Source organism: Bombus pascuorum, chromosome 15 (genome assembly GCF_905332965.1).
Source record: "Bombus pascuorum chromosome 15, iyBomPasc1.1, whole genome shotgun sequence".
NCBI classification, from domain to species: Eukaryota; Metazoa; Arthropoda; class Insecta; order Hymenoptera; family Apidae; genus Bombus; species Bombus pascuorum.
Genome location: NC_083502.1, coordinates 1,992,458 through 2,019,688, shown reverse-complemented (window position 1 = coordinate 2,019,688; position 27,231 = coordinate 1,992,458). Strand labels below are relative to the sequence as shown.

At 45.3% G+C, this 27,231-nt stretch overlaps 1 protein-coding gene across 4 annotated transcripts in view; it reads right to left on the bottom strand.

The window, feature by feature from the left end:
• Positions 1-3,523: 3,523 nt before the first annotated feature.
• Positions 3,524-27,231, bottom strand: part of LOC132914896 (GATA-binding factor C-like) — an 86,807-nt gene continuing 63,099 nt past the window's right edge. For 2 of the 4 annotated variants that reach the window (XM_060974397.1, XM_060974401.1), the window contains 4 exons: positions 22,960-23,097; positions 14,307-14,496; positions 12,293-12,495; positions 3,524-12,159 (listed from right to left, as the gene is read on the bottom strand). In XM_060974397.1, the coding sequence (XP_060830380.1) occupies positions 12,133-12,159; positions 12,293-12,495; positions 14,307-14,496; positions 22,960-23,097 (558 nt within the window). In that variant the 3' untranslated portion in view covers positions 3,524-12,132. The remainder of the gene's footprint in view (positions 12,160-12,292; positions 12,496-14,306; positions 14,497-22,959; positions 23,098-27,231) is intronic. The other 2 variants (XM_060974398.1, XM_060974400.1) reach the window with 2 other exon arrangements.

The following is a 27,231-nucleotide window of genomic DNA, read 5'->3' as shown; positions in this document are numbered from 1 at the left end:
ATGACGTCACTTACCAGGAATTCATGGAAGCGAGATTTTTGAAATTTCGACCAAAATTTCCGATTTTGCCATTTTGTATCAGGGGAACATGAAGACAGAGAGGGTGGCACGAACCTCGGCGATTCTTGGAAATGACGTCACTTACCAGGAATTCATGGAAGCGAGATTTTTGAAATTTCGACCAAAATTTCCGATTTTGCCATTTTGTATCAGGGGAACATGAAGACAGAGAGGGTGACACGAACCTCGGCGATTCTTGGAAATGACGTCATTTTCTGAGAAACCCGAGAGCACAACATTTATTGCTTGAACGAGAAATGTATGGGAAGAAAATCTCATTTTTGTATCAGGGGAACATGAAGACAAAGAAGGTGGCACGAACCTCGGCGATTCTTGGAAATGATGTCATTTTCTGAGAAACCCGAGAGCACAACATTTATTGCTCGAACGAGAAATGTGTGGAAAGAAAACCTCAGTTTTGTATCAGGGGAACATGAAGACAGAGGAGGTGGCACGAACCTCGGCGATTCTTGGAAATGACGTCGTTTCTCGGAATTATTTGTGACCGTTTCTGGGATTGGATAATGAAAAGGGTTATTAACAAGATGGTAAAATGCTGTTAAATTATTCTAATTTGTTGAAACTTCTGAATACACTCTGTACAATTATTTTACAATGAATAATTTCATGTCTTATCGTATTATGTAATTATTCCCAAGAAGATCGTTCATGCCGTTTACCCATAGTTGCTCTTGTTTGTTGTTGATTGCTGCTACCTGTTCATAATCTCCTGATTTCTGTTGCCTGTTTATGAATTCCTGATTGCTGTGTGTGTCCTCAAAGTAGCTTTCCTGTAACAAATACAAAAGAAAACAATTTATCTCTAATATTTAACTAAACCATTTAAACAATATATCGCATGGAATTTCTCTTTTTGCATAAAAGTAATAGTCTAAGCTATTTTACATGACTGTGATGTTATCCAACAACTTAAATGAGTGCAGTAACTATAATAAAACCATTCAGTATTTTAACAAATCTCAAATCGTTAATTAACTGATAAATAGTCGCTGCACAATTATCGAAATTATTAAAACAGGTATACACAAAGACAGAGGGAACCGATCTTACGATCTTCATTTTACGTTCTACGTTAGAAAAACTAATATTGCTGCGTGAAATTTTCAACAACGGTATACGACAAAGGGTTAGTGTTATAACATCTTCTACTAATTTTTGGTCGCGATCGAAATGATCTGTGTAAACTTACCAAAAAATAGTTTGATGTTCACTCAGTCATCGACAATACATTTTCTTCCTTCGAAGTCTCGCGGCAAAATAATTACGGACAGATTAGGTTCCATCCTTCGAATTTCCCTCATAACCACGTGTTACTCGTTCTTGAACTCTTTAACCCTTTGTTTTCGCTACGGAGCCATTAAAAATTTCTCTTTAAACTCGAGGAGTCCGCTTCCACCGCAAACAATCTTCCAACCTTTTCCTTTTATTTATTTTAGCTGTTCAGAATGCTAAGGTTATTTGCAAATTTTACAGTTTGTAGCGTCGCGACAAAAACAACAAGTGACCTCGCGTGTTTTCATAACAGAGAGATAAGATACAATCACAAAGATATACTCGAGTATTGGACAAACGTATCAGATTACCAAACAAAATTACGCTGCACTCCGAATGGGTGACGTCATTAATAGCGACAACAATCACGAACGATACAACTATAGCTCTTTTTTTACGCGCATTCCTATCTATGTGTAAATATGTTCCTTGTGCTCAAGTTGCTTCGAGTTAACGCGAGTAAAGAAAATCTTTTACCGCAAAGTGTTAAACATTGCTCGTATCGAAGTGCCATATGAGGTTTAACTAGGTAAAGATAAAAAAAACGAAACATTGACCTTGAAAATGAAATACAATTGTCCTTACTTATAACCTTCGCCAATTTTCCAATAATAAATTCCCAAGGAGCAAACTTTAAGAATCTTGCACAAGAGTTCAAGTATAAACAAAAAACAGCAAAATTGCACAACCGTCCCGTTCTCTCCGATGTCGATGATTTTTGAATATGTCGTAAAGCTCAAAATTTCCAACAACTTTTTCCTATACATATAACCGTTTATCTCGTTCAATTTCCGAGATATTCGCAAAGAACTGTCGGTACCGCTACGGCTATGGCTGTGCGTAAAGCCCCGTGCACAACGCGAGGCAGCAAGACACGTCCATCGCAATTCCCTTCGAAACGAGTATCATCGGCGCGTTTTGGGTTTGTGCTTGCGTGAAGTAATTAATTAATCGTAAAAATAAGGCAAATGGACGCTCGATATCATCTTCCGAAATAGGATAATCGTTATTACTTCACGCAAGCGTCTTTCTGCACCGATTTCGATCAGGTTACGTCACGCGGCCGTCGAACTTCGTCATGTTTCAAAGGGAACACAAGGATCCCCCAAAGGGGAGGCCGCCAGTAGCAGAGACGACACCGATCAATTACGAGAAACATAATGGCGATCGATTCTAGAGAATACACCGTGTGTGCCGCTGTACCAGAGACGAACGATCGGTTCGGCAAAAAATTCACGTCGTAGCGCGAATAGACCGTTACTGCTAATTCGTATCCGGGAAACTTCGCCACCCGGTGGAAAAGCCGCGTCGTCCGTACTGGTCGCGCGAGCTTCTAAGTCGACCGGTTGCTCGCTCGAGTTGCCGAGAAGCCAAAGCTGCTGTGTCAATTACGCACGTGAAATTGTATGGAAGCGAAATGAACGCAGCGATCGCGTAAGTAGCAGTTGTTGCGTCGCGCGGGAATTGCTCCGGTTCGGAAACGTCCCTCGGCCGGATATCGATAGCCATCGGTCGGCGGCAGGGAATTTATTCGCTTTCGCGAAAGCCGCCGACTTATCTCGCGCACCGGCCTTTGATTTACATGTAAACACGTCGCGTCGGCTCGATAACGCTTAATTAACTCGCACCTGCTAATTAATAAGGTTCTCGTGTCGCATCCGAGTCGAAAATCGTCTTGGAAAAACACGCTACGGCTCTTCCGATGCTTATCTTCCAAGAGAGCTGCGCTGTTTCCGCGAAAGAGAGCAAAGGGCCGGTTGAAGAATTGGAACACACGGCTGACGCGTTGACTGCCACGCGAATTTTCTCTGCTCTGGCCTGACAGCTGCGACCGATTGAAATTCGCTGCGGTTTCGCGTTACAGTTTTTCCAAGATGTTACATTTGCTGTCGTAACGGTATCCGCACGACGCTCGACGAGACTGAAATCGAACGCGAACACGTCGCTGAACAGCCTCATAGAAGATGTTTCGTTCGCCGCGATCGATTTGACGAGAACGATACTCGAATATCGAAAGGATACTTCGTGCTTCGCTCGATCGCGCACTTTCCTCCAGTCCGTGTAATTTAGCTCGTTGTAACGATCGTAGGAAACGCAGGAAACCGGCGAGGATCGCGTAGCAGCGAACCTGTTGGTAGAAACTATGCTTCGGAAGCTAAAAACATGCGCGTTTATGCGTGAATTATCGTTAATTTATTTTAAGTTAAAACCTTTTTTTACAACGATATCTTACAATGTCGCTTTATACATGTTCACGAAATCAGTATCTGCACGAAACTTCTGTCGTTGAATTCACTTTCGGCCTCCAGTCACATCCCTCCTGCTCTTCTTCCATCCCTCTAAACGTCCAGCCTTCCGAATCATCGTACTTGCGCTCTTTCCCCTCTCCGTTTCCTCCGCGTTCCTGTGTCTGTATTTCTGTGTGATCGCGTTTGCGTTTCTTTATACAGTCTACACGCTACTCCCTAATAATACTATTTTATTAGAATAATCTGTCCTCTCTCCGCCGTCCGCGTCTCTTCGTTTCATACCGACCCGTTCGCGAAAAAAGGGGCCGCGGCGAAACATCCGCCGCCCTTTCTCCCTCCTCTTCTCGTCAGTCTTTTCTTTTTCCTTCTACTTTTCTCTCGTTTCCCTCGTCCCAATGCTTTTCGAAGCCACCGCGCCGTTCCAGGTCGCCCGCCATCTCTTCGAACGAAACGATCTCGCACCTCGAACAATCGATCCACCGCGTCTGTCTTTCAATCTCGCTATCTGATCGGCTCGCACAGAATCCCAGTAATCGGCTTTGCAAAGCTTCGGTTCGAAAGCTTTCGCGCGATTCTATTTCGCGAGAATCTGCAAGGACGACGCAGTGACGAGCAAAGTTTCCAGTCGGATGGATCTCTCTGTCTCTCGTTACGTTACATCTCGAGGACGATATCGCAAAGAATTTGAAGCACCTGGACGACTACGCGTCACGACACTCTTCGCTATATATCCGACGTCGTGTTACTCGAATTTCTTTTAGATATCGTTTCTCGAGTATAAAATAATTGGAAGAGATTTGTGCACGCCATCGCGGCGAAACTACCGCAAAATTGGAAATCTACAGATACATTTACGTCATAAGCATAGGGACAGCTGCTGGCTACGTCTATCGAACGACTGGAACAAACGTTACTCGAACAAGTCGAATTATAAGTAGACCGTGGATGTTTACGTGGTTTTCTATTTCTACGGCCACGAACAAACGGCATTTAAATAGAGCAGAAATTTAAATAGAAATTTCGTTTCGCCCACTGACGTATCGCGACGAGTACTCTAAAGATCGTAGGTTCTTGCGTGTCATACGCGTGTTGTAAATTTTCGAAATGCGAAGTCTGCGTAGAGAAAGAAACGCGTAAACAAGCACGGTCTAATTATAAGGCGCGTGTGTAACACTCGAGCGTAAGAGTAACGAAGTAATTAAGAAACGAAAGCGGCGAGCAGCGTTCGTATCTCTACGAAATTATTTCCATCGATTGTCCGTACGCTTATGGCTGGCAAGGTATTTCCAAAGAGAGAAAAATCTACGTTGATCTGCGTTGCGACCGAAAAGCGAACGCGGAGAATACAGGTGGGAAAGAAGAACGTTTGCACGAAGGAAGAGACGAAAGATCGGATGTTCGAAGGGGTGGCGAGATGACGAAGAACGGAGGGTTGCCCTTTTCGATATTCACGGCCTAGCAAGATCGAGAAAAGAAAGGATCGCAATTGCGACGAATCTGGCCGGCTCGTGCCGAGTGTGCCCGCGCGATTAATTAATTAATTAGAAGGAGAGATTAATGAATAATCGGCGATACCGGCCGATCGGCGACCACGATAATAGTAATAAGAATAATAATGATAATCGTCATTCACGGCTATTAACCTTTCTCGCTCGCGATAAATCGTTTTAATTACCATCGCGCGCTCCGACTATCTAGATGCAAATCTTACGATGCGCAATTAACCGCTAATTTATGCACAATCACTTTTACTCCTCTCTTTCCTCCCCACCCTTTTGACTTCATTTTGCTTTTCGCCAGTCGCGCGCCTCCACTCACGCACGCACGCATGCACGCACACCACCATCCACACACACCTCAACTATTATTTATAATATTTATAATATTTATATTTATATATATATATTTATATTTATATTCATCTTTGTATATATAGACTTTTTCGTTTATATTCATATATATATATTTATAATATTTATATATATATACTATTATTACAATGATAACGGTACACAATCTCGAAGATACAAAATTTACAACACGATTTTTTCGTCTTCTTTACCCTAGTTTTCTTCATCTTATTATTTAATTATTTCTCTTTTTTTTGTATTTTCGCTTTTGCATTTCCGCCCAGTGCTCCGTCTCTCGTGTCCAGTCCCTGTCTTCCTTCTCTCTTATCCTCTCCATCTTCTCTTATTTTTGTCCTTTTTTCTTTGCTTTTCGCTCGTTCCTCGAATCGACAATTTCGATTTCTCGACGGGGACGACCGACTCGCGATCTGGATCACCGGAAGTTCCATATAATTTACCGACTTCTCTACGTGTGCTTTATACACCTAACTTGTTGCTCGCTATCGCTAAACCGGTACGACACACGACGCGACGCTCGGACCACTGGACGCCGATTTCCCGGCGGAAAAATTGGGGAGAGCGTTGCGTGCGCCACGCGGGAAGAAACAACGGAACGTCGCTCGCAAGAAACCAGGCTTCGCGAGCTTCCTTCCGCCATCCGCCAAATCTCCTTCGAACTTACCAAAGGACAACTAGCTCTTCGCGGACGAGTGTCGGCAAATAGTCGCGCAAGTCTTTTCACAGTTCCGCACGCCTGTCACATAGCCGCCCAAATCTGTTCACAGTTTCTGACACTTATTTTCAAGTAGCTGGTCTACGTCTATTTTTCTCGCTAATAATACGCATAGTAAACGAAATAGTATTATGTTCTTGACGAAAGAAAATCAGATCTTTGGAGACCTTCTCTTTAACGTAAACTCGCGACGCAGGATGCTGGTCGAGCCAGAACGAATTTCAACCTTTCAATGGCATTACCAGACCACTCGGCAAGCTTTTTATCAATTTTTTTAAAACCCAGAAGGGACATGTTCGATAGTAGCGACGGCGAATACTATTTCGAAGCTGACAAGGTAGAAGAAGTCTCGATATCTCTAGTAGCAGTGATAATGATAAGGAATTAAATATTGATAAAAATAATACAAGCCTGGGCAATGAACAAAACCATCAACGTGTGCAATTTCCCAACTATGCGCGTCAGTACTTCGACGGCGACGCTCGCTCGTCGAGCGGCCTCGTCCGCAAGCGGCTAGTGGCCGTAAGCGAGTGATTGAAACGGAGGAAAATAAGAAAATTATCTGCAAATACGAAGTCAGCGGCGTAGCGTATCGTCGACGGGTAGTGGAAAGCTGTTCTGCCATTTAAAATGAAAAGAGGGAAACGTAGAAAAGTAAGCGTAAAAATGGGGCGCGATCGAAGAACGGTGAAACTAAGTTTTAGCGGAGAAATCCGTGTTATTAACCCTGAAAACGGCGTTGTTGATTTACCGATTACAGATCACTAGACGGTAGAATTTTAAATCTACGCTTATGGGAAATTTGAGGATACAAAAGTGCATGTAACGTAAAATACGGCTGTGTTCCATACAGGTGGAACATTCGCCTATCGATTTTGCGAATAATATTTACAAAAATACGAATTTCCATAAATATTCGCAGACCATTGATGACAATAATTTATTATACGTCGGACTATTCGCGTTTAGGATATTTGACTTTCTCAGCTTCAATTTTCTCTGCGGCGGTCTCCTTCACGAAGGAAAATGAAATTCGACCGGAACTGGGAAAATTAAAACGCGAACCCAAACTATTCGATAGTCGAGTGATGCGAGTCGAAGATGGAGAAGCCGCGGATCGACGTGAGATATTCGTGGCGACAGAAAACGTTTCACAACGCTAACGAACGTAACCAGTTCGTGAGAGATTTGCCCAACACTGCGAGATTTCGCGGAATTATTTCGCGAGTCGAAACGTTTTCTCCGCCGTCGCTGTGAATAATCGCAGGGTGCTCGCAAACCGAAACAGAACAGCGCTAGCGCTCGAAAGCGTCCGGACATTTTTCTTTCTCTTCCATACGACGTATATTAATTGCCAACGTTGAAATTCGCTGACTTTGTTCTTCGTAATCGGCTGATGGAAAATTATAATAGAAAATTTGATCGATCGATCTTCGAACGCCGATGTAGCGATGATAAACACGCAATTTGCCACACCGTATAGAATCTTTTACTTCGCGACTTTTCATCCTTAGGTTCTTCAGCTGGAGCAGCTACAGAAACTCGAAGCTTTAATGGCTCAAACTATGACGCTTCAACGGTATAGCTACGTGGCAGTGTGCTCAATGGATAGCAAAGTATATGATCGTTACGCCTTTAACCTCTTAGGAATTTTACGCGAAGTTTGAATTACGCGTAAATAGAGCACAGCAACGTGTGACGGATAATGTTCTACGCAAACACATCGCAATGTGTTTGATGACTAAATTATAATTTTTCTTAAACATATGATGCACGTACTACAAGCACTAGGTTTACGGGACCCGTCAGTTTGACGAGTTTTAAACTTCGAAATGAAATATGCCAAAAAGCACAGCATTAATTTTAACCATTTTGCATCGTAGATTAATCATTTCACTCAAAGAATCGATACGCAGGATTATTTTTCCCTAGGCTTTCTAATTTTTGAAATCTGTATGCAGCATACCTATCTCTACGAAACCTAGTTGATTTAATAAACACACTGTTTTTCAAAGACAGACAGTCCGCTTATTCTAAGTATTTACAATAGGATAATTGAATTTGGACACATTATTTTCTTTTTTCACCAATTCCCCTTTTCCAGCAATCCTGAGTAAGTCCAGGAGATATAATAAGATATTGAGCAAAATTGTCAACATCGATGAAGATCGTTCCGAGGATACTTTCAAAGAAGATCAGTGTGAATTAGGCCAAAGCGAAGCCGACAGTGAAAGTTCTGAATACACTGAAAGTAGAGAGATGGAAAGCTTCTTTGAAGTGTATCGTATCAAGAAAAGGACGCGAATTTTTTCTAGTTCTGACTCCGAGGATGGAAGGACGAGCATTCCAAGCACATGCCAAAACGTAGTGAAATTGAAATTGCAATTTCGGGACACAAAACTGAAAGCAGGCGGATCTAGGGGTAGGACGCCCGTTCGTATGATGTTCAAGGATATTGCAGGACCTACTGGCTATGCTAAGAGAAATATGTCGAGTTGTGTAACTTGTGCTTTCGTATTGATAATCGATAGACACATAATGGAACACATAAAAGATTGCACTGAAGCCGAGGCGCATCGAGTTTTGAGAAAAGACGGACAATCACAGTTGCTGAGTTACGTAGTTTTCTAGGAATTCTCTGTGCCCGGGGCGCATATGAAGCGAGATCATTGAAAGCCTCCGAAAGATTACAAACAGATAAATTTGCGCTGATATCCGAAATATGGAACAGATTTATAAGTAATAGCCAGGCTCGTTACAAGCCATATGAAAATATCTCAATAGATGAACAATTACTTCCAACGAAAGTCCGATGCAGGTTTTCGCAATATATGCCGAAGGAGCCTCATAAATTTGGCTTTAAGTTTTGGTTTGCATTTGACGTCCACACGAAATATATTTCGAATGTTTTCCCTTCTATGGGGAGAGATGAAACTCGATGCTCAGGGGAAAAAAGACAAGATGACTTTGTTCTCCTCACATTTATATAAATCAGAAAACTGCACGCTTACTGTGTACAAAAGTAAACCTAAAAGTCCTTGTAAGTACCAACATACAGGTGTACAAGTAGAAGACAATTGTAAAAGTGTTGCTTTTTATAATAAAACAAAGTTTGGTGTGGACGTCGTTGAGCAGATGGCACGCAAATATAGCGAGAAAGCAGGGAGTTTGCGATGATCCCTTCAAGCTTTTTTCAATATTTTAGATTTGGCAGCGATAAACGCGTGGATATTATGTAAAGAGTGCAGCAGATCGAAAATATCCAGAAAGGAGTTCATATTTTAAGATCAGACGCTTCGTTTCTGTCACTTTCAACGTCAGAAGTGCGAAAAAGTGGGCTACTGCAAAAAAAGGAACAGAAGCAACAATTGTTGTATATATTGCAAGAAGATGGTATGCAGAAAATGCACAAACAAAATTCAGAACATTTGTAAAAAATGTGCTCAATAAATATGATTACCCTATAGCGTTAATATTATTATCATTTCCATGATAATTTAAAAGGAAAAGATTTTTTACTTATTAATAATTTGTTTAAACGTGAAGCCTAATATTGTTCCATTCAGACTTAATTTGAATAAATCGACTTTTTTAAGAAAATGCGTTATTTACCCGTCAATTTGACGGGTCGTCATAGAGATAGGTATATAAGAAACGTCCGTAAACCTATTGTTAATAATTAACAATACAATTGAGTGTGATATATGTTAAATCATGGTACAACACATAGAACCGCGTCAGAATTTTCACACTCATAGCGCGATGGTGTTTTTCAAATTGCTCTTCGTTTTCTATTTCGAAGCGACACTTTCAGCTTGAAGATTCTACGAAATTATAAGGATACGGGTCAACATGTTAAAGACAGCGTCTAACAATGGTATATTTATTTTAACGAAAAGCAACAATTGATTCCTGACACTGGCGTATCAAAAACAAATTATGTATTGTTAACATTGTCAAAAAACATTGCGAGGGTAAAAAAGTGTGGAGCAAAACAAACTGAATAAATTATTTAGTTCAAATGGTGAACGAATTAGTTAGTAGACTAAGCCACTATGGTGGCGCGTCGTAATGTAAGATATCCGCGAAAGCCACTATAGTGGCGCGTCGTAATGTAGAACATTTGCGAAAGTCACTATAGTGGCGCTCCGTAATCTAGAACTTCCGCGAAAGCTACTATAGTGGCGCATCGTAATGTAGAACTTCCGCGAAAGCTACTATAGTGGCGCGTCGTAATGTAGAACACCCGCAAAAGCCACTATATCCGCGAAAGTCACTATAGTGGCGCTTCGTAATGTAGAACTTCCGCGAAAGCCACTATGGTGGCGCGTCATAATGTAGAACTCCCGCGAAAGCCACTATGGTGGCGCGTCGTAATGTAGAACATCCGCAAAAGCCACTATATCCGCGAAAGCCACTATAGTGGCGCTTCGTAATGTAGAACTTCCGCGAAAGCCACTACAGTGGCGCGTCGTAAAGTAGAACATCCGCGAAAGCCACTATAGTGGCGCTCCGTGATGTAGAACATCCGCAAAAGCCACTATATCCGTGAAAGCCACTATAGTGGCGCGTCATAATATAGAACTTCCGCGAAAGCCACTATGGTGGCGCGTCGTAATGTAGAAAATCCGCGAAAGCCACTATGGTAGCGCGTCGTGTAGAACTTCCGCGAAAGCCACTATGGTGGCGCGTCGTAAAGTAGAACATCCGCGAAAGCCACTATAGTGGCGCATCGTAATGTAGAACATCCGCGAAAGCCGCTATGGTGGCGCGTCGTAATGTAGAACATCCGCAAAAGCCACTATATCCGCGAAAGCCACTATAGTGGCGCGTCATAATATAGAACTTCCGCGAAAGCCACTATGGTGGCGCGTCGTAATGTAGAAAATCCGCGAAAGCCACTATAGTGGCGCGTACCCAAGAGGTTAATGTACTTTTACAAATTCATTTAAAAATGCTGGCAGATCGGTGATGGCTGCTTCTGATAATTAACTTCGCATTAATTTGTATACTCTAGTAGACTTTGCGTGCTGTCGTCACGACTCGTCCGGACACTTAGGAGCAGTAGCGCGGATGAAAGCGACCGACGACGTGGAAAAGGCAGAACGGCGTTGAGGATTACAAGGTAGAAACGTAGAGAAGCGAGCGAAGAAAATCGGCGTCCAATGGTCCCCACGCGGGATTCTCATTTAATAAAAAGACTTTGAAAATTGCACGATTTCTCTCACGGATACACGCTTAATATCTAATATTACTCACACCGGCCTCCGAAGACCGACTCCGATTCCCGAGGGTTTCATACCCTTTCGAAAACAATTGAACACCTTCGAACGTTTCGAATAAATAATTTTCTCCGCTGGTTCACCCTGTAAGAATCGTCTTCGAAGCCTCCTCGGAGGGACGATCGATTACACGACAAAGGAGGAGGGGGTGGCTTGCGCTCACCCCCGTTTTTCACGCCACGCACGTAATAGAAACTCTTGGTTTAAGATATAGCGTCGTCTATGTACAGAGCACGTCTAATTAGACTCAGATACAAGTTATAGCTGACTTTGTTTGTACTTGGGGCCCGGGCTCGACGGCCCTACCTTTTGTGCGAAACTTTACATATTTACAGCGACGCGAGACCGCGATACGAAAGGGGACAGATGCGAGATGACACAGAGAGAGAAACGAAAAGAAAGAAAGGAGAAAGGGAGAAAAAAAAAGAAGAAAGGGGCAACGCACTATTCTAAATGGATCGCGACTCGTGCGTTAATTTCTCTTTTTTTTCTTTTTTTTTCTTTTTTCGTTCGCGTCGTTCTCTTTTTTTCCGTCAGTGTGCGCCTCTCGAACGTCTCTCGGTATCGTTCGCGGAGAGAGAAAGAGAGGAGAGCTCGAGCTCGCGATTACGTTAGAACGAGATTAGAGTGGTGGGCTGCGTCCTGAGCTGTTGATCACTCGCGATTCATGTGTACTCCGATCGCCAACCGGTCTGAAACCAGACAAACAGAACATCCATGTGGCTTTTCCATCGAACCACCGCTCTCTCCGTCTACTTTAATTCCACTACGCGGCTATAAGCAGGGCAGCTAGAAGGGCGGAAACGTGGCCAATGGAGGACTCACCATCGCGTTCGTCGTGGCGGCTAGCTGGAGACCCTGAAGACTCGTCATGTGATGGGAATGGGAGTGTGAATGCGAGTGGGGATGGATCGGTGGAGGCGCCGGGGGCGCGAACCCTTGGTGAAGACCACCAGCCACTCCCACCCCCGTGTGGTACATGTAGTGTTGCATAGCTGGGTGCATCGTGTGATGATGTTGCGACGTGCCTGCAATCAGAAATCATTTTCGTCTCGTATTTCCTGCTCCTATGAAATTCAATGTTTCGCGGGTAGCGAAAGTCAGCGATGTGCGTAGGCGGTTAGCTCGTTCGAGTGTCGAGAGTTTGCGAGAAAATATTCGTCGATGGGACAATTTGACAGGAACCAGGTTCAGCGAAACGACCGGTTTCAGAATTCAATTTAAGATTGTAGGTTCGTTCGCGCTATTTCCTTTGTTCGTCCAACTTTATTCATGTAGATTCTTCTGTCAAGAAAAATTGAGAAATTGATTAATCGGATAATAGGAGGATTTACATAAAGTTAGACGAGCAAGGGAAACAACGACGAGTGCAGAATTTTCAATGAAACTTTGAAACCGGTCGTTTGACCGCGCCTCATAAAGTTAGTGTTATATTCATAGTTATAAGTAAGACAGCACACTTCGAGTGCAATTAATTAAAGCAAATAAATCTATGTAATTAGGTCTCCGTCTAAGCTGAAAATGTCGGCATGTTTTCGGTAATTGTAAAAATGAAAAATCGGGAGAACCCGTTATTTTGGCGGGTTTGGTAATCTGTAGTGGCGTTAATTGAGAAAGCAGTCGATTTAAATATCGTGGTATCCGGTCGCCAACCGGATCCGGTGCGAGCTACGCGAGTTATAAATGTACAATCAAAATACAGAAACCATAGTTCATTACTATAGTACGATATCTTGCGGCAAGTTAAAGCTACGAGAACTCTCAATCGAGTCATTGGAACTAAGTTTATCAAGTTGCATCAGGTTGTCTCAAAAGTGTCTTTCCTTTACAAACACGCCTCATACAACAATGTAGCTTTGCGCAAACATGAAAACTAATCAGACAAACCTTGTGGTCTTTATCTTTAAATAGAACAAAGTGGATCATGCATAAGTTTGTCGACGGTTAAATTATATCAGGTTGTCTCAAAAGTGTCTTCTTTACAAACACGTCTCATAAAACAATGTAGCTTTGCGCAAACATTAAACCTAATCTGCCAAACATTGTGGTCTGTATTTTAAATGGAACAAAGTGGATAATGCATAAGTTTGTCGACGGTTAAATTGTATCAGGTTGTCTCAAAAGTGTCTTCTTTACAAACACGTCTCATAAAACAATGTAGCTTTGCGCAAACATGAAAGCTAATCACCTAAACGCTGTGGTCTTTATCTTTAAATGGAAGAAAGTGGATCATACATAAGTTTGTCGACGGTTAAATTGTATCAGGTTGTCTCAAAAGTGTCTTCTTTACAAACACGTCTCATAAAACAATGTAGCTTTGCGCAAACATTAAACCTAATCTGCCAAACATTGTGGTCTGTATTTTAAATAGAACAAAGTGGATAATGCATAAGTTTGTCGACGGTTAAATTGTATCAGGTTGTTTCAAAAGTGTCTTTCCTCTACAAACATGTCTCATAAAACAATGTAACTTTGCGCAAACATGAAACCTAATGAGCCAAACGCTGTCAAAATGGATCACACGTAATTCAATAAAGCAATACGAAACAAGAAACGTTGCGCATCTATTATTTCTTAATAAAAGGGAAGAAACTTTTCGGACAACCCAATGGTTTTGCCTACGATTAACGTGAATTTGTAAAATAATAATTGCCAAGTATGGGGACAAACGCGCATTCGGTATGAGAAGAAGAAATTGGGAAAGTAGTCGGCGGAAGATCCGAGTGGCGCTTCAGCGTAACCGGCAAAACTAAAATTCACCGATGAAATTGAAAGCATCGCGTGGACAAGGTAAAGAAAATCTGTCGGAGAGTTTAAGAATAGAGCGTGCAGTACTTACTCATAGGTGAGCCGAAGCCAGAATGGAAGGGCTTGTTGTCGAGATCGAGGTGACCACTGGCCTTGATCATATCGCCCATGACGCCGCCAAGTCCCAGGCAGCCGCCGGCCTTCTTCTTTTTGCTCTTCGACGATAGCTTCCTGTTCCTCGTCTGAATGCCCTCCTTCTTCATCGTCAGCGGCCGATTCACCTGCAAGAGTCGTAGCCAACAATTCGTTGAGTCGATCGGCTTTAATCTAACGCGGCTTCTCACCAACCAGGGCAACCGATGTGCAAGTGACATGAAATGGAAATAAATCAGCCCTCTGATACGCGTAGACAAGGAGAGAGAAGGGAGCGGGCTCGATCAATCGTTCTTCAAGCCGTAATTAAGAGATTCGCGTGCCGGTCACTACCCGCCAATTCCCATGCGAGTCTCGCCAGGGAAACACTGCTGTTTGCAATTAGCGGATTAGCAGCTCATATAGGAAGCGGCGAATATTCCCAGCTGCGTGCAACAACGTCAAACTTCGCAAACGCGCAACTCAGTTTTCTCTACGCGTTGAGAACAGTTCAGAGGCAGATCGACCAACCGTAACTTTCGTCTAATCCTTTTGTTGCCAACTGCGGCTATGGTCACCGAATGCTATAGTCACTTCTCACGCTCGCTATGTAGCAAGTTGCTAACGTCGCTATAGTTGGCTATGGTCGGCCGATAACGTTGAACGCTCGTCGAATGTAACAGCACGTGGAATGTGCCGCATATACGTACACGCGGTGGCAGAGTGTTGGCGAGCAGAAACCACCGTAACGAAAGGGCTAGAACTCTAGTCGCGAAGGATGCGCTGGTGGCTCGGTGCGGCCGAAGGGTCACGGGGAAGCAACGCAGCGTGCCGAGACTCTAATGGGATCGGGCGTAATTCGGCAAATTCGAGCAATCGCGTAATTCCGAAAAGAGTCGTTGACCGTCTGGACGTTGGCTTGGGTGTCGGAGGGAAGGAGAGGCGACGAGCGATCGAGAGAACGACGCGACGGAGAGACAAAGAGAGAAGGCGAGAGGGGCTGGGCAGGCGGAGGACGAGGGAGGATGATGCCACGACCGCCACCTCCGGAGGCTCGTTCGCGCATCCCGCAATACCAGGAACCTTTTCCTTAAGTTGGCAGTTGCGTCACGTCGCGGCAACTACAAAGCGCGCCTCCGCCTCCTCCTCCACCCCTGCCGCCTGCCCCTCCGCCCGCCGCCCGTGCATTTCCTCCTCCGCCGCGGCCGCCGCCGCAACCATGCGGCACACCACACTTGCATACCTAGTTATTTCGTACTTAAGCATTGCACGCGCACCGCGAGCATCCGCGCGCACACACGCACGCATAATTGGTCCTGCGACGCGAAAATCTGCCGTCTCTGCGACCAGCTTTTTCGATCGATCGGTTACATCGACGAATCGACGATCGAGATGCTTTGTCCGGGACGCCTTGAAATTATCCACCAGCTAAACGCAATCGCCAACGATCTCTGACTCTCGTCGCCGATTCCAGTCACACTGTCACACGCGACCACCATGTTACTCGCTAGCGAGGATCACGCTGCCATTATCCGAGGATTCTAGCGGATTTTACTTTATTCCTCGTTATTCGACGGCGAGCTTACGCCAAATGTGTACTTCGTGATAGATTTCGCAGAGTCGTCGTTTACGAAGAGGCGAAGTTTCGACGCGCTTCACTTTCGTATAAATATGCATCCGCGTGTGTCACGAATATGAGTGGAAAGAGATAACGTTCGTGGACGAGAGACGAACGAATGGAAGGATGGCGAGAGCGGAGGATCGAAGGTCGAGAGTCGAGGGAGGCTCGAAAACGCAGTATTTTAGCGGATCGACGGATGAAGCTTAATGAGCGAGCAAAAGTAGCAAGAACGGCAGGCAGACACGAAAGAAAGCTCGAACCGATTTGAATACAATACGAGCGGCTTTAATAGGAACCGAGCGACGAAACCGAGCGCGAGGTGCAAACAAAAGAGAGGGAAAGAGAAAGGGAGAGAGAAAGACAGAGACGGAGAGAGGAGCGAACCGGAGGGAGAGAGACGGCCCCATCCGCGGAGATTCGAATGCAGATTGATGTGGTCACACACGATGCAACCGCACACCGATCGCATACGAAATCGCGCCGCGAACCTGCGCCGGGTGGGGTCAATGAATGAAAGATCGGAGACGAGCCTACCTACGGTCGAATTTCCTTCTCCACTCTCTAACACCGATTCCCCGCTCGTTCCTCGAATACGAGGTCTGCTACTCATGAATTAACGAACAGCTGTCGAAACAGGCGCTCCACAAGTTTTATGCATTTCCAAAACTCCAAGTTTCTAATGGTCCAACGTACAAGTTACGCGAGGTGTCGATGAAGCGATCGTACAAGCCAGAACACTGGCGAAAAACTACGTGCAAAAGTAGATGGAGCGACACGTTTTTGTCTTTCGAGACTTTGCTTTCAAAACTTTGTCACGAATTTTCATGCCATAAAAGATATAACTTAGAAAAAACGAAGCTGGCACCCCGCTGGGGGTAGCCGCCCACATGCTATATTTATTTTTTATTTATATTTTTTTTTCTTCACCAACAAGATATAACACTTTACCAAATATCCACAAGGACAAATTGTAAAATAACCAAAATAAAATAAAAAAAAAAAAAAACGAATTTTCATGCAAAGTCATATTCTGAGGAATATAATCGAGAAAGTAGAACCTTGGTAAAATATGGTAAAAAGCCCCAAACAATATTATGCGCATTTGGTGCAACTCCGCTTTTTCAAATCTTCTATGCGCAGTCTGATAACGATGATAACAACTAGGTGTTAGCGGAGACGTGGAAAAGCGGATAGTAAAATTGCTTGCTTTTATTCATTTTCAAGAAAACAGGATATGCGCGTGTTTAGTTAAGAATTGACCTTGTGTACGATCTCTTCTGTAATCTATGATCTATGATCTATGGCCAAGAGTTTTATTTATTTCTCTCGGGAACCAAGCGTCCTGTTATTTTCGATTTACATAATCTCAGTCCGGAATTGACCGCGTTCAAGTATAGTTGACGAATTTTCTTCTACGAGACGATGGAACGTGCTTATAGAAGATGGTTTCTTTTCAAAGGTCTTTCACGCGCTTTTGAAACGTTAAAAACTGCCGTGCAAAGAAATTCGCCGTCGAATGCAACAGTGTACACATTTAAAATAGGAAATTTAAAATTGTCGAAATTCAATGCAAAAATATAACAAGCGATATAATAATCACTGGATGTATGAATTTCTAGTTAGACTCCGTTTGTTTAATTAGGTTTATAAAAATACGAATGTGCATAAAAATTCGCGGTATAGCTGCGAGGCTGTCGATGAATCATCGGTAAGAAGATGGTTGCGAGCATTCGATACGAACGGTAGGACTGTGTGCGAGATAGCAAGCGTCCTGAACATCAAGAAACGTGTCTACGATTTTATACTCCAAACGCGTCGACCTATCAAACGGGCCATCCTTTCGTAAAACTGAAAGAATTTCTGGCAGGACGGTTCGCAGGAAACGATGATTTAAATTTAGAGGACAGCGTGCAACGATAATTATGCAAACTCGCGACAGAGATATCTACGTATACGTATGTACTCGTTTTACATTGGGATAAGTGTTGGTGTAAGGCGTGCGAGTATATGGAAAGATGTTAGTTGGAAATAAAGAAAACATTTTCGAATGCATTTCGTCGCTCTAGTTCTCAACTGTTCCACATCTTCAGAGAAAACAGAGTTTGAAGTTTCCAAAGCCTGACATTGTTGTAGGAATATTTCTCGCTCACCCGGTAGAATTTCCATCGTATTATTACGAATTTGCATCGATCGTGGATCGGTTAATCACAGGTTCCATGAAGAATGCGACTAGAAGAGTTAAGAACCGAGGCGTCTTATTACTTTACGGGCGACCGGCGACAATTTTGAAAATTGCTCGACGAACGTGCGGATTTTCGGAAGCGACGCGAGTGTTTCGTCCTCTGCGAGGAGTTTGCAAGTGGCGTAGAAAACGAGAACGGAGGCGAGCGGAGGCGACTCGGATCTCTAGCTCGGCTAAAACGTTCGCAGAAAGCGGCACGGAGGAATGTCTCGTAGCCGGCTCGTCGGGGGCATATCAATTGGCGGCCCTTTGCGCCGTTCCTCCTCCCCGTAGCGCGATTTTACAACTTCCTCGGGGGGACAAAGCCGCGCGACGCGATGCGCTGTTGCGTTCGTCGAACGTCCGCGTGATTTATCCGCAGCCGCGCTTCGAATGAAAAGGAAGTGTGAGAACCTTGTCGATCTGCCGTGGAAACGACCAAAATTGCCGGTGTTATCGGTCGATCGCGGCGTTCGGGCCACACACGCGCCTATCTTCAACCTGACATCGAGATACGTATCGGGAAAAGACAGCGGCCCACTGTTTACGATCCCCCGACTCGGCTATTTCCGTCGCTTTTCCATTTCAAATTTCAGGCGGCCTCTCCTCTCGCGTATATCATCCACCTCTTTCCTCCAGCAACTCACGATATGCTGGCGTACTCGACCGACGAAATCGATTTCGGACAAAGTAAGTTAAAGTCGCGCGGCGATCGCAATCGACGCGACGTTTTCCTCCTTTCCAGCTGTTGATACGATATGCGAACGACGCGTCGATCGTAAAATCGGCGAGTGGCTGCAGTTTGTACGTTCGGAGCGTCGAAACGCGTGTAACGAGGTTTCTGCGGAGAAATAAAAAAAAGCAGTCGCGAGCATCTTTGGAGAAAAAGACGCGCTTTCTAATTCGTAACGAGAAGCATGGAGCAGAAGAGGCGATCGACGGCGGGAAAGCAACGCGGCGTAATTTCAGCGATAGATCGTAATCGGAATATCAATTCGCAAGGATGTTGCGCGGTGCAAGATTTCAAACGCTTTAACAAAACGCGCACGATTCTGGGTGCGCCTACGTCAATGAACGTTGCTTCCTTAAATGGTTTAATTCAAGACCGCGCTGTATCTAACGCGTATACGTAATTCGTGTTACGTTAAACATCCTGCGGCTCGTTTAAACGCGTGCGAATCGCCGCGAAATCGAACGTTCGCAAATTGTACGGAGCGCAGGAGGCGAAGATTCGCGCGTCTAATTCTCGAGTCTCCGGTTCCTTTGCCGATCGTGGAACGCGGTTTCCGGGGGACGAGTATCGTCCTCGTTCGAGGAATTTCTCCGGCGACCCCAGCGACCCTCCGGCCAGGATTTCGAGCGGCGATTACCATATTTCGAGCAGCCGGTAGCTCGGCGCCGAGAGCACGAATAATCCGTGTATTTTCGACTAGCCGTGGCTCGATGGCTGGCTGGATGGCGCGCGCGCCACCGCGACCGCGCTATCGGCCTGCTCTATCTTAACGACGCCAGATCTGTCGTTCCGCGTCCCTCTCCTTTCTCTTCCTCTACCACTCGCGCCACAGAGCAACGGTGTCTATCTCGAATCTCGGGACAAGCCCGGGCAACAGCCGTATACCCTCTGGTGGCAGGTACAAGAGAAACTGCCGGAGACGCTGCTCTCGAAATGATTGATCTCTCGCCCGAGCCTCCTTACGCATACTTGGTAGCCATCGATTCTCTTTCCTCTCTCTCTCTCTTTTTCTTCTTTCCTTTCCTTTTTCTTTTTTCTTCCTCGTTCGTCTCCTTCCACCTTTCACCCGCTCTCCTTTCCTTCGTCCAGCCGAGATCCGGGATCCCTTGCGTCGTGTACGCGCGTCGATTCTACCGGAGTAGTTGTTGCTCCATCGAATTTTCTGTATCGTCGACGACCGATCCAGGGAACCTTGGACGAGTGCACGGACCCCGGGACTAATCCTCGCCGTCCGATTGTTCGACGGAGTGGCCGGACCGGGCAACCGAGATTCGGCGCGAGAGACTGTAACGTGTCGGCTTAACGTCACCGAAGACAGTCGCCTATTCCGGCTTACTCGGTTCTTCGCGAGTGAAAGAAAGACGAGGTCGCTTGGAAACGGAGCTACGAGTTTCGCGCGTTTCCGTCTCGACGTTTTACGCCGCACGAGAAGAAGGGAAGAATCCACCGAGAGAGTCGCCGAATTTATTCCCCCCTTGGTGGAGCGTGCACGGCGTCCCATGTCGCTAGGCGGGGCGGAAGGGAGCCCTACGCTTAATTAATGATTACCAGGAAACGTGTCTGGGCCTGGCCTTTATGCCCGGCATTAACCAGCGCGAGGATGTTGCTGCTGCTGCTGTACGTTGCTGCCTCGGTCGCTATCCTGCCACTGCCTCACCCTTCTCTTCGTCTTCGTTATCGATTCGGTCGGACAAACGTCGCGAGAAAACGCGATTCTCCTCCGTCGGTGATTTGATTGTAGCGCTGGTCCGGCGATTTCCAGTGGAAAGTACAAAGCACGAAGCGAAAAGTACGCGTTGCAACTGCGTGCAATCTGGATAACTCGGGACGGGAATCGCGAACAGGACTCAGAGGCTCGCTGTGCGTTCGTATTTGAAGCGAAGATGGGCCGATAAGTCGGCAGAGGAGGGAAAAAAGCCGCGTAAATTCGAACGGACCATTTGCTTTCAGCAGAAGGGGCGGACAGTGGGAGCCGTTGTGTCATCGCGGGCCAATTAGCGCGAGCCGCAAACGAATCCTTATCGAGATCCCGCGAGAGACGCGCCTTATTTTTGGCCTGCCCTCTCCGAGCCGCGAAAACTCCGCCAAGGCGAAGAAAAACGAGCAGTGTACGATCGCTTACAGCCTGAAAACCGCTTCAATTTGCTACGTCGATCGCAAAAACCAAGAAAGTACGAGCGAGTACTCGGCGCTTCATTGAAATGTCCGCGTCTCCGCTACACGACGTGTACTTTACCTTTCGAACATACAACGTTCTTTCGCGTCCTCCTTTCAACTGAACGTACAGAAAATTCCCCGAAGCGAATTAGATATTTCGACGATTATAATATGAGCGCCAAGTTACGAGCCGGCGCGTTTGTAGTAAAATGATGGTTGTTCGTGTTCTATTTGGATATTTTGCGCGTCATGTTGCGAGAAAATAGCACACCTAAGAGATGATTCGCGAAGAAACTATCTCCGCTGTCTCTCGGATTGGAACGAGCGATCAGACGCGCAGTTCGATCTAAATAGGTCGACGCCAAGCCGCGTTCTTCCGAACGTCTCCACAGGGCGATCGCTAGCCGCGTGAAATACGTCGAGTTGCTGAGAAAAACTGCGCGCAGGATGTCCGTTTTTCCCTCCTCCCTTTGTCTTCCTCGCTGCTTCCTGTGTCACACGCCGTTGAGCACGCTCCACCCCCGCCGCCGCCGCCGCCTCGAGGGGGATCCTGGCGACACTCTTCGCACGTCCGGCGACCCGCCGAGCACCCTAATTGTTGCCACAACAGAGGGTCGCGTCGCGTAAGCGGAAGGGCTGACTCGAGTGGCCACCCGCTCTCTCGCGTCTCTCGCAAACAAGCAAACCACCCTCCAGATTCACGTTGCAAGCTGCCTACGCGGCTTCCTACGCTCCTTCCTGCAAACCGTAATACGCGAAGAAACACGCGATTTGTGCGGCGAGATGCGCGCAAGCGAGTCGCGAGAACTGTCGAATTTTTAACGAGTTGGCTGTTGCGACCTCGTTGAAGACTTTGTAAAAACACAGAGCACGTGTGGCTGTTAAATGTAATAGAAAATTAAGTCCTAACGAAATCTCTGTTTTGTTTAATTTTGTTACAGGGCTCCACGTAACACGAAATATTTCTTCGTGACGAAAATATTTGTCGAGAACAGGTCATAGGTTAAGCTCTGCGTATAGACGTGTACGCGGCGATCATTGATACATGTGCTACGTATAACGTTCAGTAAATGACGCAAGAGCCTATTTCAATTGCACTACTCTAACTATACTCATGAAGATTGCATGAAAATCTCAGTTTAAAAGATTGGAGCTCGCTCTTTTACGATTCGACTCGCGTAAGCTGGTATGCGACACCCAAGGCCCTGTGCCCGTTAAATAAACAAACAATTAATAAAAATCCGCGGTATAGTAACTGGTTGGCGCGCGACACGAGTTAAAAAGAGATGGAATGTCGGAGCTGTAACGCGCCGCGAGATTGGAAAGTGGCGGAGAATGCGAGGAAAATCCGGCCACCGCGGCTCGCAGCAGAAAGAGGATCGAGGAATTAGGTTCCACGGGTCGACAATAGAACTCTGGAGAGGCTGGTCGCGACAATAGCGATCCGATATTACGTTACACGGGCCGGTTCACGATCGGTGGCTTCGACGGTGGCCAAAGAACGACCTTTTGCCTCCGCTGTTTATCGAAGGGCCGCTCTCGTTCGTCGGATCTCGTATCCGTCGTTTTAATACCCGGGCCCCTTTTGTCGATGTCTCCCTTCTCGAAAACATTGTATCGAGTGGTACGGATCTTCCGCTTTCGATCGCTCGCCCCGATTCCGAACGGAAGTTGTCGGCAAATAAAGTATAATAGCCAAGCACCGTTTGTTCCAAAGACGTTTGACAAAGGGATACACCGGCGTTTGGCGTGGCGGACGCGAGACTGAACCGTCGAATCCGATGGAAAGATGGTTGGTTGGTTGGTTGGTTGGTTGGTCGCGGCTGGGGATCCAGCGGAGGAAACGTCGATACGGAGGGAATGTATGATCGATTACTTACGTTGTGCAGCTTGTAGTAGAGGCCGCACGCGTTGCAGACTGGCTCCCCGGCCTGGTTCCTCCGCCACAGCGTGGTGGTCGCGGTCTTGCAGTTGGCGCAGCTGGTGCCCGCCCGCCTCGCCGCGCTCTGCAGCGACAGTTTTGGAAAAGAAAACACACAGATATCACACCTGTAACGCATTAACCAACCGAGTCGTTCGCCGTCTTCCAGCCCGATCTCGAGCTTCTAGGATCGCGGTCGACTCGGCTTTCGAGGATCGGCAGGATCGAACACGCACGCACCGATAAACTCTCATACAAAGAAGACTAAAGACAAAACACCCCATTCACCTCACTAGTCAAACTAGAAGATGGTAGCCATCCACGTGTTATTTAGCAATTAAGTCAGAAAATTTACCAAACGTCCAGCTGGACAAATTGTAAAGTACGAGTTGAATAATAAAAAGAAAAAGGAACCAATAATCCTTGCGTAAACTTACCGATCCTGCAACAGATTTTTCGTTTGCAGGGTTAACGCTAACCTTACCAGGCCTCACAATGACCGGTCTCAAAATTGAATTTAAAGTTCTCGTTTTCTTCCAACTTTACGAAAATTCTTATTTCGTCAAACTAATCGATTTCTCAATTTTTGGCTAAGGATACAGCCTGGTGAGCTTAGTGTTAATGGCGAGCTACCATAGTCTGGTAGTCATTGTAATCAATTGATGTCCGCGGTACAAACGCTTGTTCTTGTAACGAGTACACTAATGCATGCAGTCATTTACTCGTTTGTTTTCCTTTTTCTTTTAATTTGGAAGTAGTTTACAATGAATTCTCACTAAGAATTATAAGTAAATTATAGTAAGTACTATAACGTGAATAATAAATGATTATCATCGTATGCTTGGTTCTAGCTGAATCTAATGTTCAAATCTAGAGGGTAGTCTTCTTAGCCTGCGGCTCTGATCCGTGTCAAGTAACTGAGTAATTTACTCGTATTCGAAATAAATTCGAGCGTCGAAGAAGGAACGATTGAAATCGTAACGCTTAAGCGACGATACATATTCGAATCTGTTAGAAGAACCCGGTAGGAACTGTCTGGCGAATTTCTATTATCGAAACTGTCTTGTCCCCCAACTTGTTCGAACGATTTGGCCCGCTTGCAGCCAAAAGTTGATATAAACTGTTAATCCGTGGACTCAGGGGGCGAAGCTTTCGACGACAGAATTGGTCTGAGGGATTCCTTTGCAGCTTTTCTCCGGCCGTGGGATTCGTGGGAGGAGAATCGAGAGAAGCTTCCAGAATCAAGAAGCCAGAAACCGAGCCGGGATCGCGTGAAATCGGCCGCCCATAATCCTCGTCCCGGGGATTGGAAATGCGAGCCCGTGTTCTTACCTGTGAGCCCGGATCACAGTCTCGTAAAAGGATCGGAGACCGTCTCCGCTACACCTGTTTCCCCATCGGCGAACGAGAACCAAGGGATTCGTCGCGTCGTCTCGACAGTTACGGATTTTACGTGACAGCACCGGTCTATGCAACTCTGTAGCATCGGTGTATAAATAAATATACGCTCGATGGTTTGTTAAAAACGCTACGCGTTATCGACTCTTTCAGCAACTTTGTCTCCTCGAGGTATGCACGCGCTTTCCAACAACGATACTCGCGCGACTCGAACGTTTTTAGAAGAATTCGCGCGTGGCATCGAGCGTACTAAATCTCGTTGGGTCTCGAGAGATTCTGGGATCCTTGTTGCGATCGATGATCTATAATCTACGTTAAACATTGTATATCTTTTGTCAGGTCCTCGATGATCGTCGCACGCTCTTCACAGGGTCAGGTTGCGTCGAATTTCGTTTGGAAATCGTCCTTCTCGCTTTCCATTCATCGGCCACTTAACCTCCGAACGAAAAGCAGACCCGATCCAGGCATTGTGGACGCAGGCGGAAGGGAGGGCTCTAATGGAAAACCGATTGAAAGCTGTTTGAGCGAAAACGCGTCGTCGAAATTGCACCCCCTTTGTGCCCCCGTCACAATGCGTCTCTCGAGCGCGTGTCCACGAATATAAAATGTCCACGCAACTGTTTTTCCTCTTTTTCTTCGGTGTCTCTGTGCCGTCCTCGTCTCGAGAGTCCTCGAGAGAAACAGGGCGGTCTCGCCCTTTGTCATCCGCACAATGTAACCGTTTTCGCCTGTCTTGCTTCGACAAAACGCCGCAAGAATCCGTGCGTACGCGTAATTCTCGTAATCGCAAGCAGCTCGATAATTCGATCGTTTCTCGTTTCACGCTCGAAGATCTTTGGAATCGGAGGTGGACAATCGAGGCTATCGCGGTAATTGCTTACTGTTGGGTTTTGTGCCGATACAATCTCCGATCTGCTCGATACCGACGCGTTTGCTCCTCTAAAACTGTTTACAATGACGAATAATTTTGATGTATTATATTTACCTATATCCTTGGCAATATATAGATCGTCCATTTGGTTGGACATTTCAAACAACGAATAAATTCAAGCTACTTGTTATTCGCGAATGGCGAACGAATTAAAGAAGCTTTATTCTCGAGTAATAAGTACTAGGTTGTCCCAAAAGTTCCTTTCGTTTCATAAGTGAAATAATAGATGCACGACATTTTTTATTTTATATTATTTTACGGATTTGTGTATGATCCATTTTGTAGTAATAGAATAAAATGGATAAAACGTAATTCAATAAAATAATATAAAACAAGAAATGTCGTGCATTTATTTCTTATAAAACGAAAGCTACTTTTCGGATAACTAAACTTCTTTTCGAACGACTATTACGCAACGCAGCTGGCCCATTTCTCCCATCAATTTATCACTCAATTTCTACTTCTTTAACAGAATTTCAACCCTACTTTTTAGAAAACCCACGATATAAAAGCCACTCTGTCATGACAGGCAGTTTTCAAAATGCGGTTTCTTCGTCTTTAGTTTCTCGTCTGTGCGCGTGCACCATCTCTCTAAAAATAGAACTACCGATAGTTAACACGAAGCTCTTTCTACCAAAACCAGTGAAAATGACTGGTCTTTAAAAAATACCTAATAATAGAATATTTCTATATTTATTGATTTCTTACTTTCTTACAGAAGCAATTCCATGTTATGTAGTACATTTTTCGTATTATTTGTAGCACATGAGTCACAGGACAATTCAAATCATGTTGCTTTGCTTCGGAGCAACCGTCGAACAAAGACGAATTCGAATTTTCCGACTCTCCCCCGACCAGTACAAATAAACGAACGTCTACATTTATTTATAATTTATGTAATTTATTTCAAATACATTTGACGGGTTGCAACAGCAAGTTCTCGTCACCGTTTTATCAATCCTCTACAATTCCACCACATGTTAATCCAGCTGGGACCATGATCCCTAAACGAGAGTTGACACATTTATAAAATTGCAGAAGCAGTCGTTTTGACTGCCGTGGTATTTCTAGCGTTAGCATCTGGCGATCTAGCGATCGATCCGGAATTTTCCTGATAACTGATATCGTCGTATCGAAGGATACGCGGTAAAAATTTGAAAAACGTGTGGCAAATTGTAGAAAACGAGGAAACTGGTTAATCGGGGTTCGATAAACAGATTGCAGCACCCTTTTACATTTTCACTGGTATTGGTATAAGTAGCCTCGATACGAAATTATTTTCAGTTTGAATATATAGAAGACAAAATAAAATTGGTTATATTATTCTTTTAATCGTCGTTGCGAAAATCATTGCATCATTGCGGAAAGAAATACAACATGAAGTAGGAATGTGGTATTTCCAGTGTTAACCTGCGTAAGATCGTGGAAATGCAACGTAATGGTAACTGTTGGTGCGAATAAAATAATATAAGGGAAAACTGGGAGTTATCTGGACGGCAAGGAGAACGAAGCAGCCATGAAGGCGGAAGACTGTTTACACAGTCGGTGGCGGGGTGGCACAGGAAGGAGAGAAAAACGTTGGAAGAGGGGTGGCTTGACGCGGTGTGTAATCATGGCTTATCTGGCGGATCTTATCGGGGCTGGCGCGTAGCAAAAGGGGTCTGCAGGGTGCTCCGGGCCCCGGCGGAGCCCCTCCGCGTGCAATCAATACGCGGAGAGCCAGCTCATCAATATAGAGGCCCCTATCTGCTCTAGATCTTTCACACCCTCGCCGCGTCCAGCCTTTCACCTTCGCGCCCGCCGGCCTCCGACGCGAGGGGGTGGAGTCGCCTGAAAATCGTCCGAGGCCTGGTCGGTCTAATGGTTATTAAACGAGGGAGAAAAGCGTAGCTGCCGCTCGTT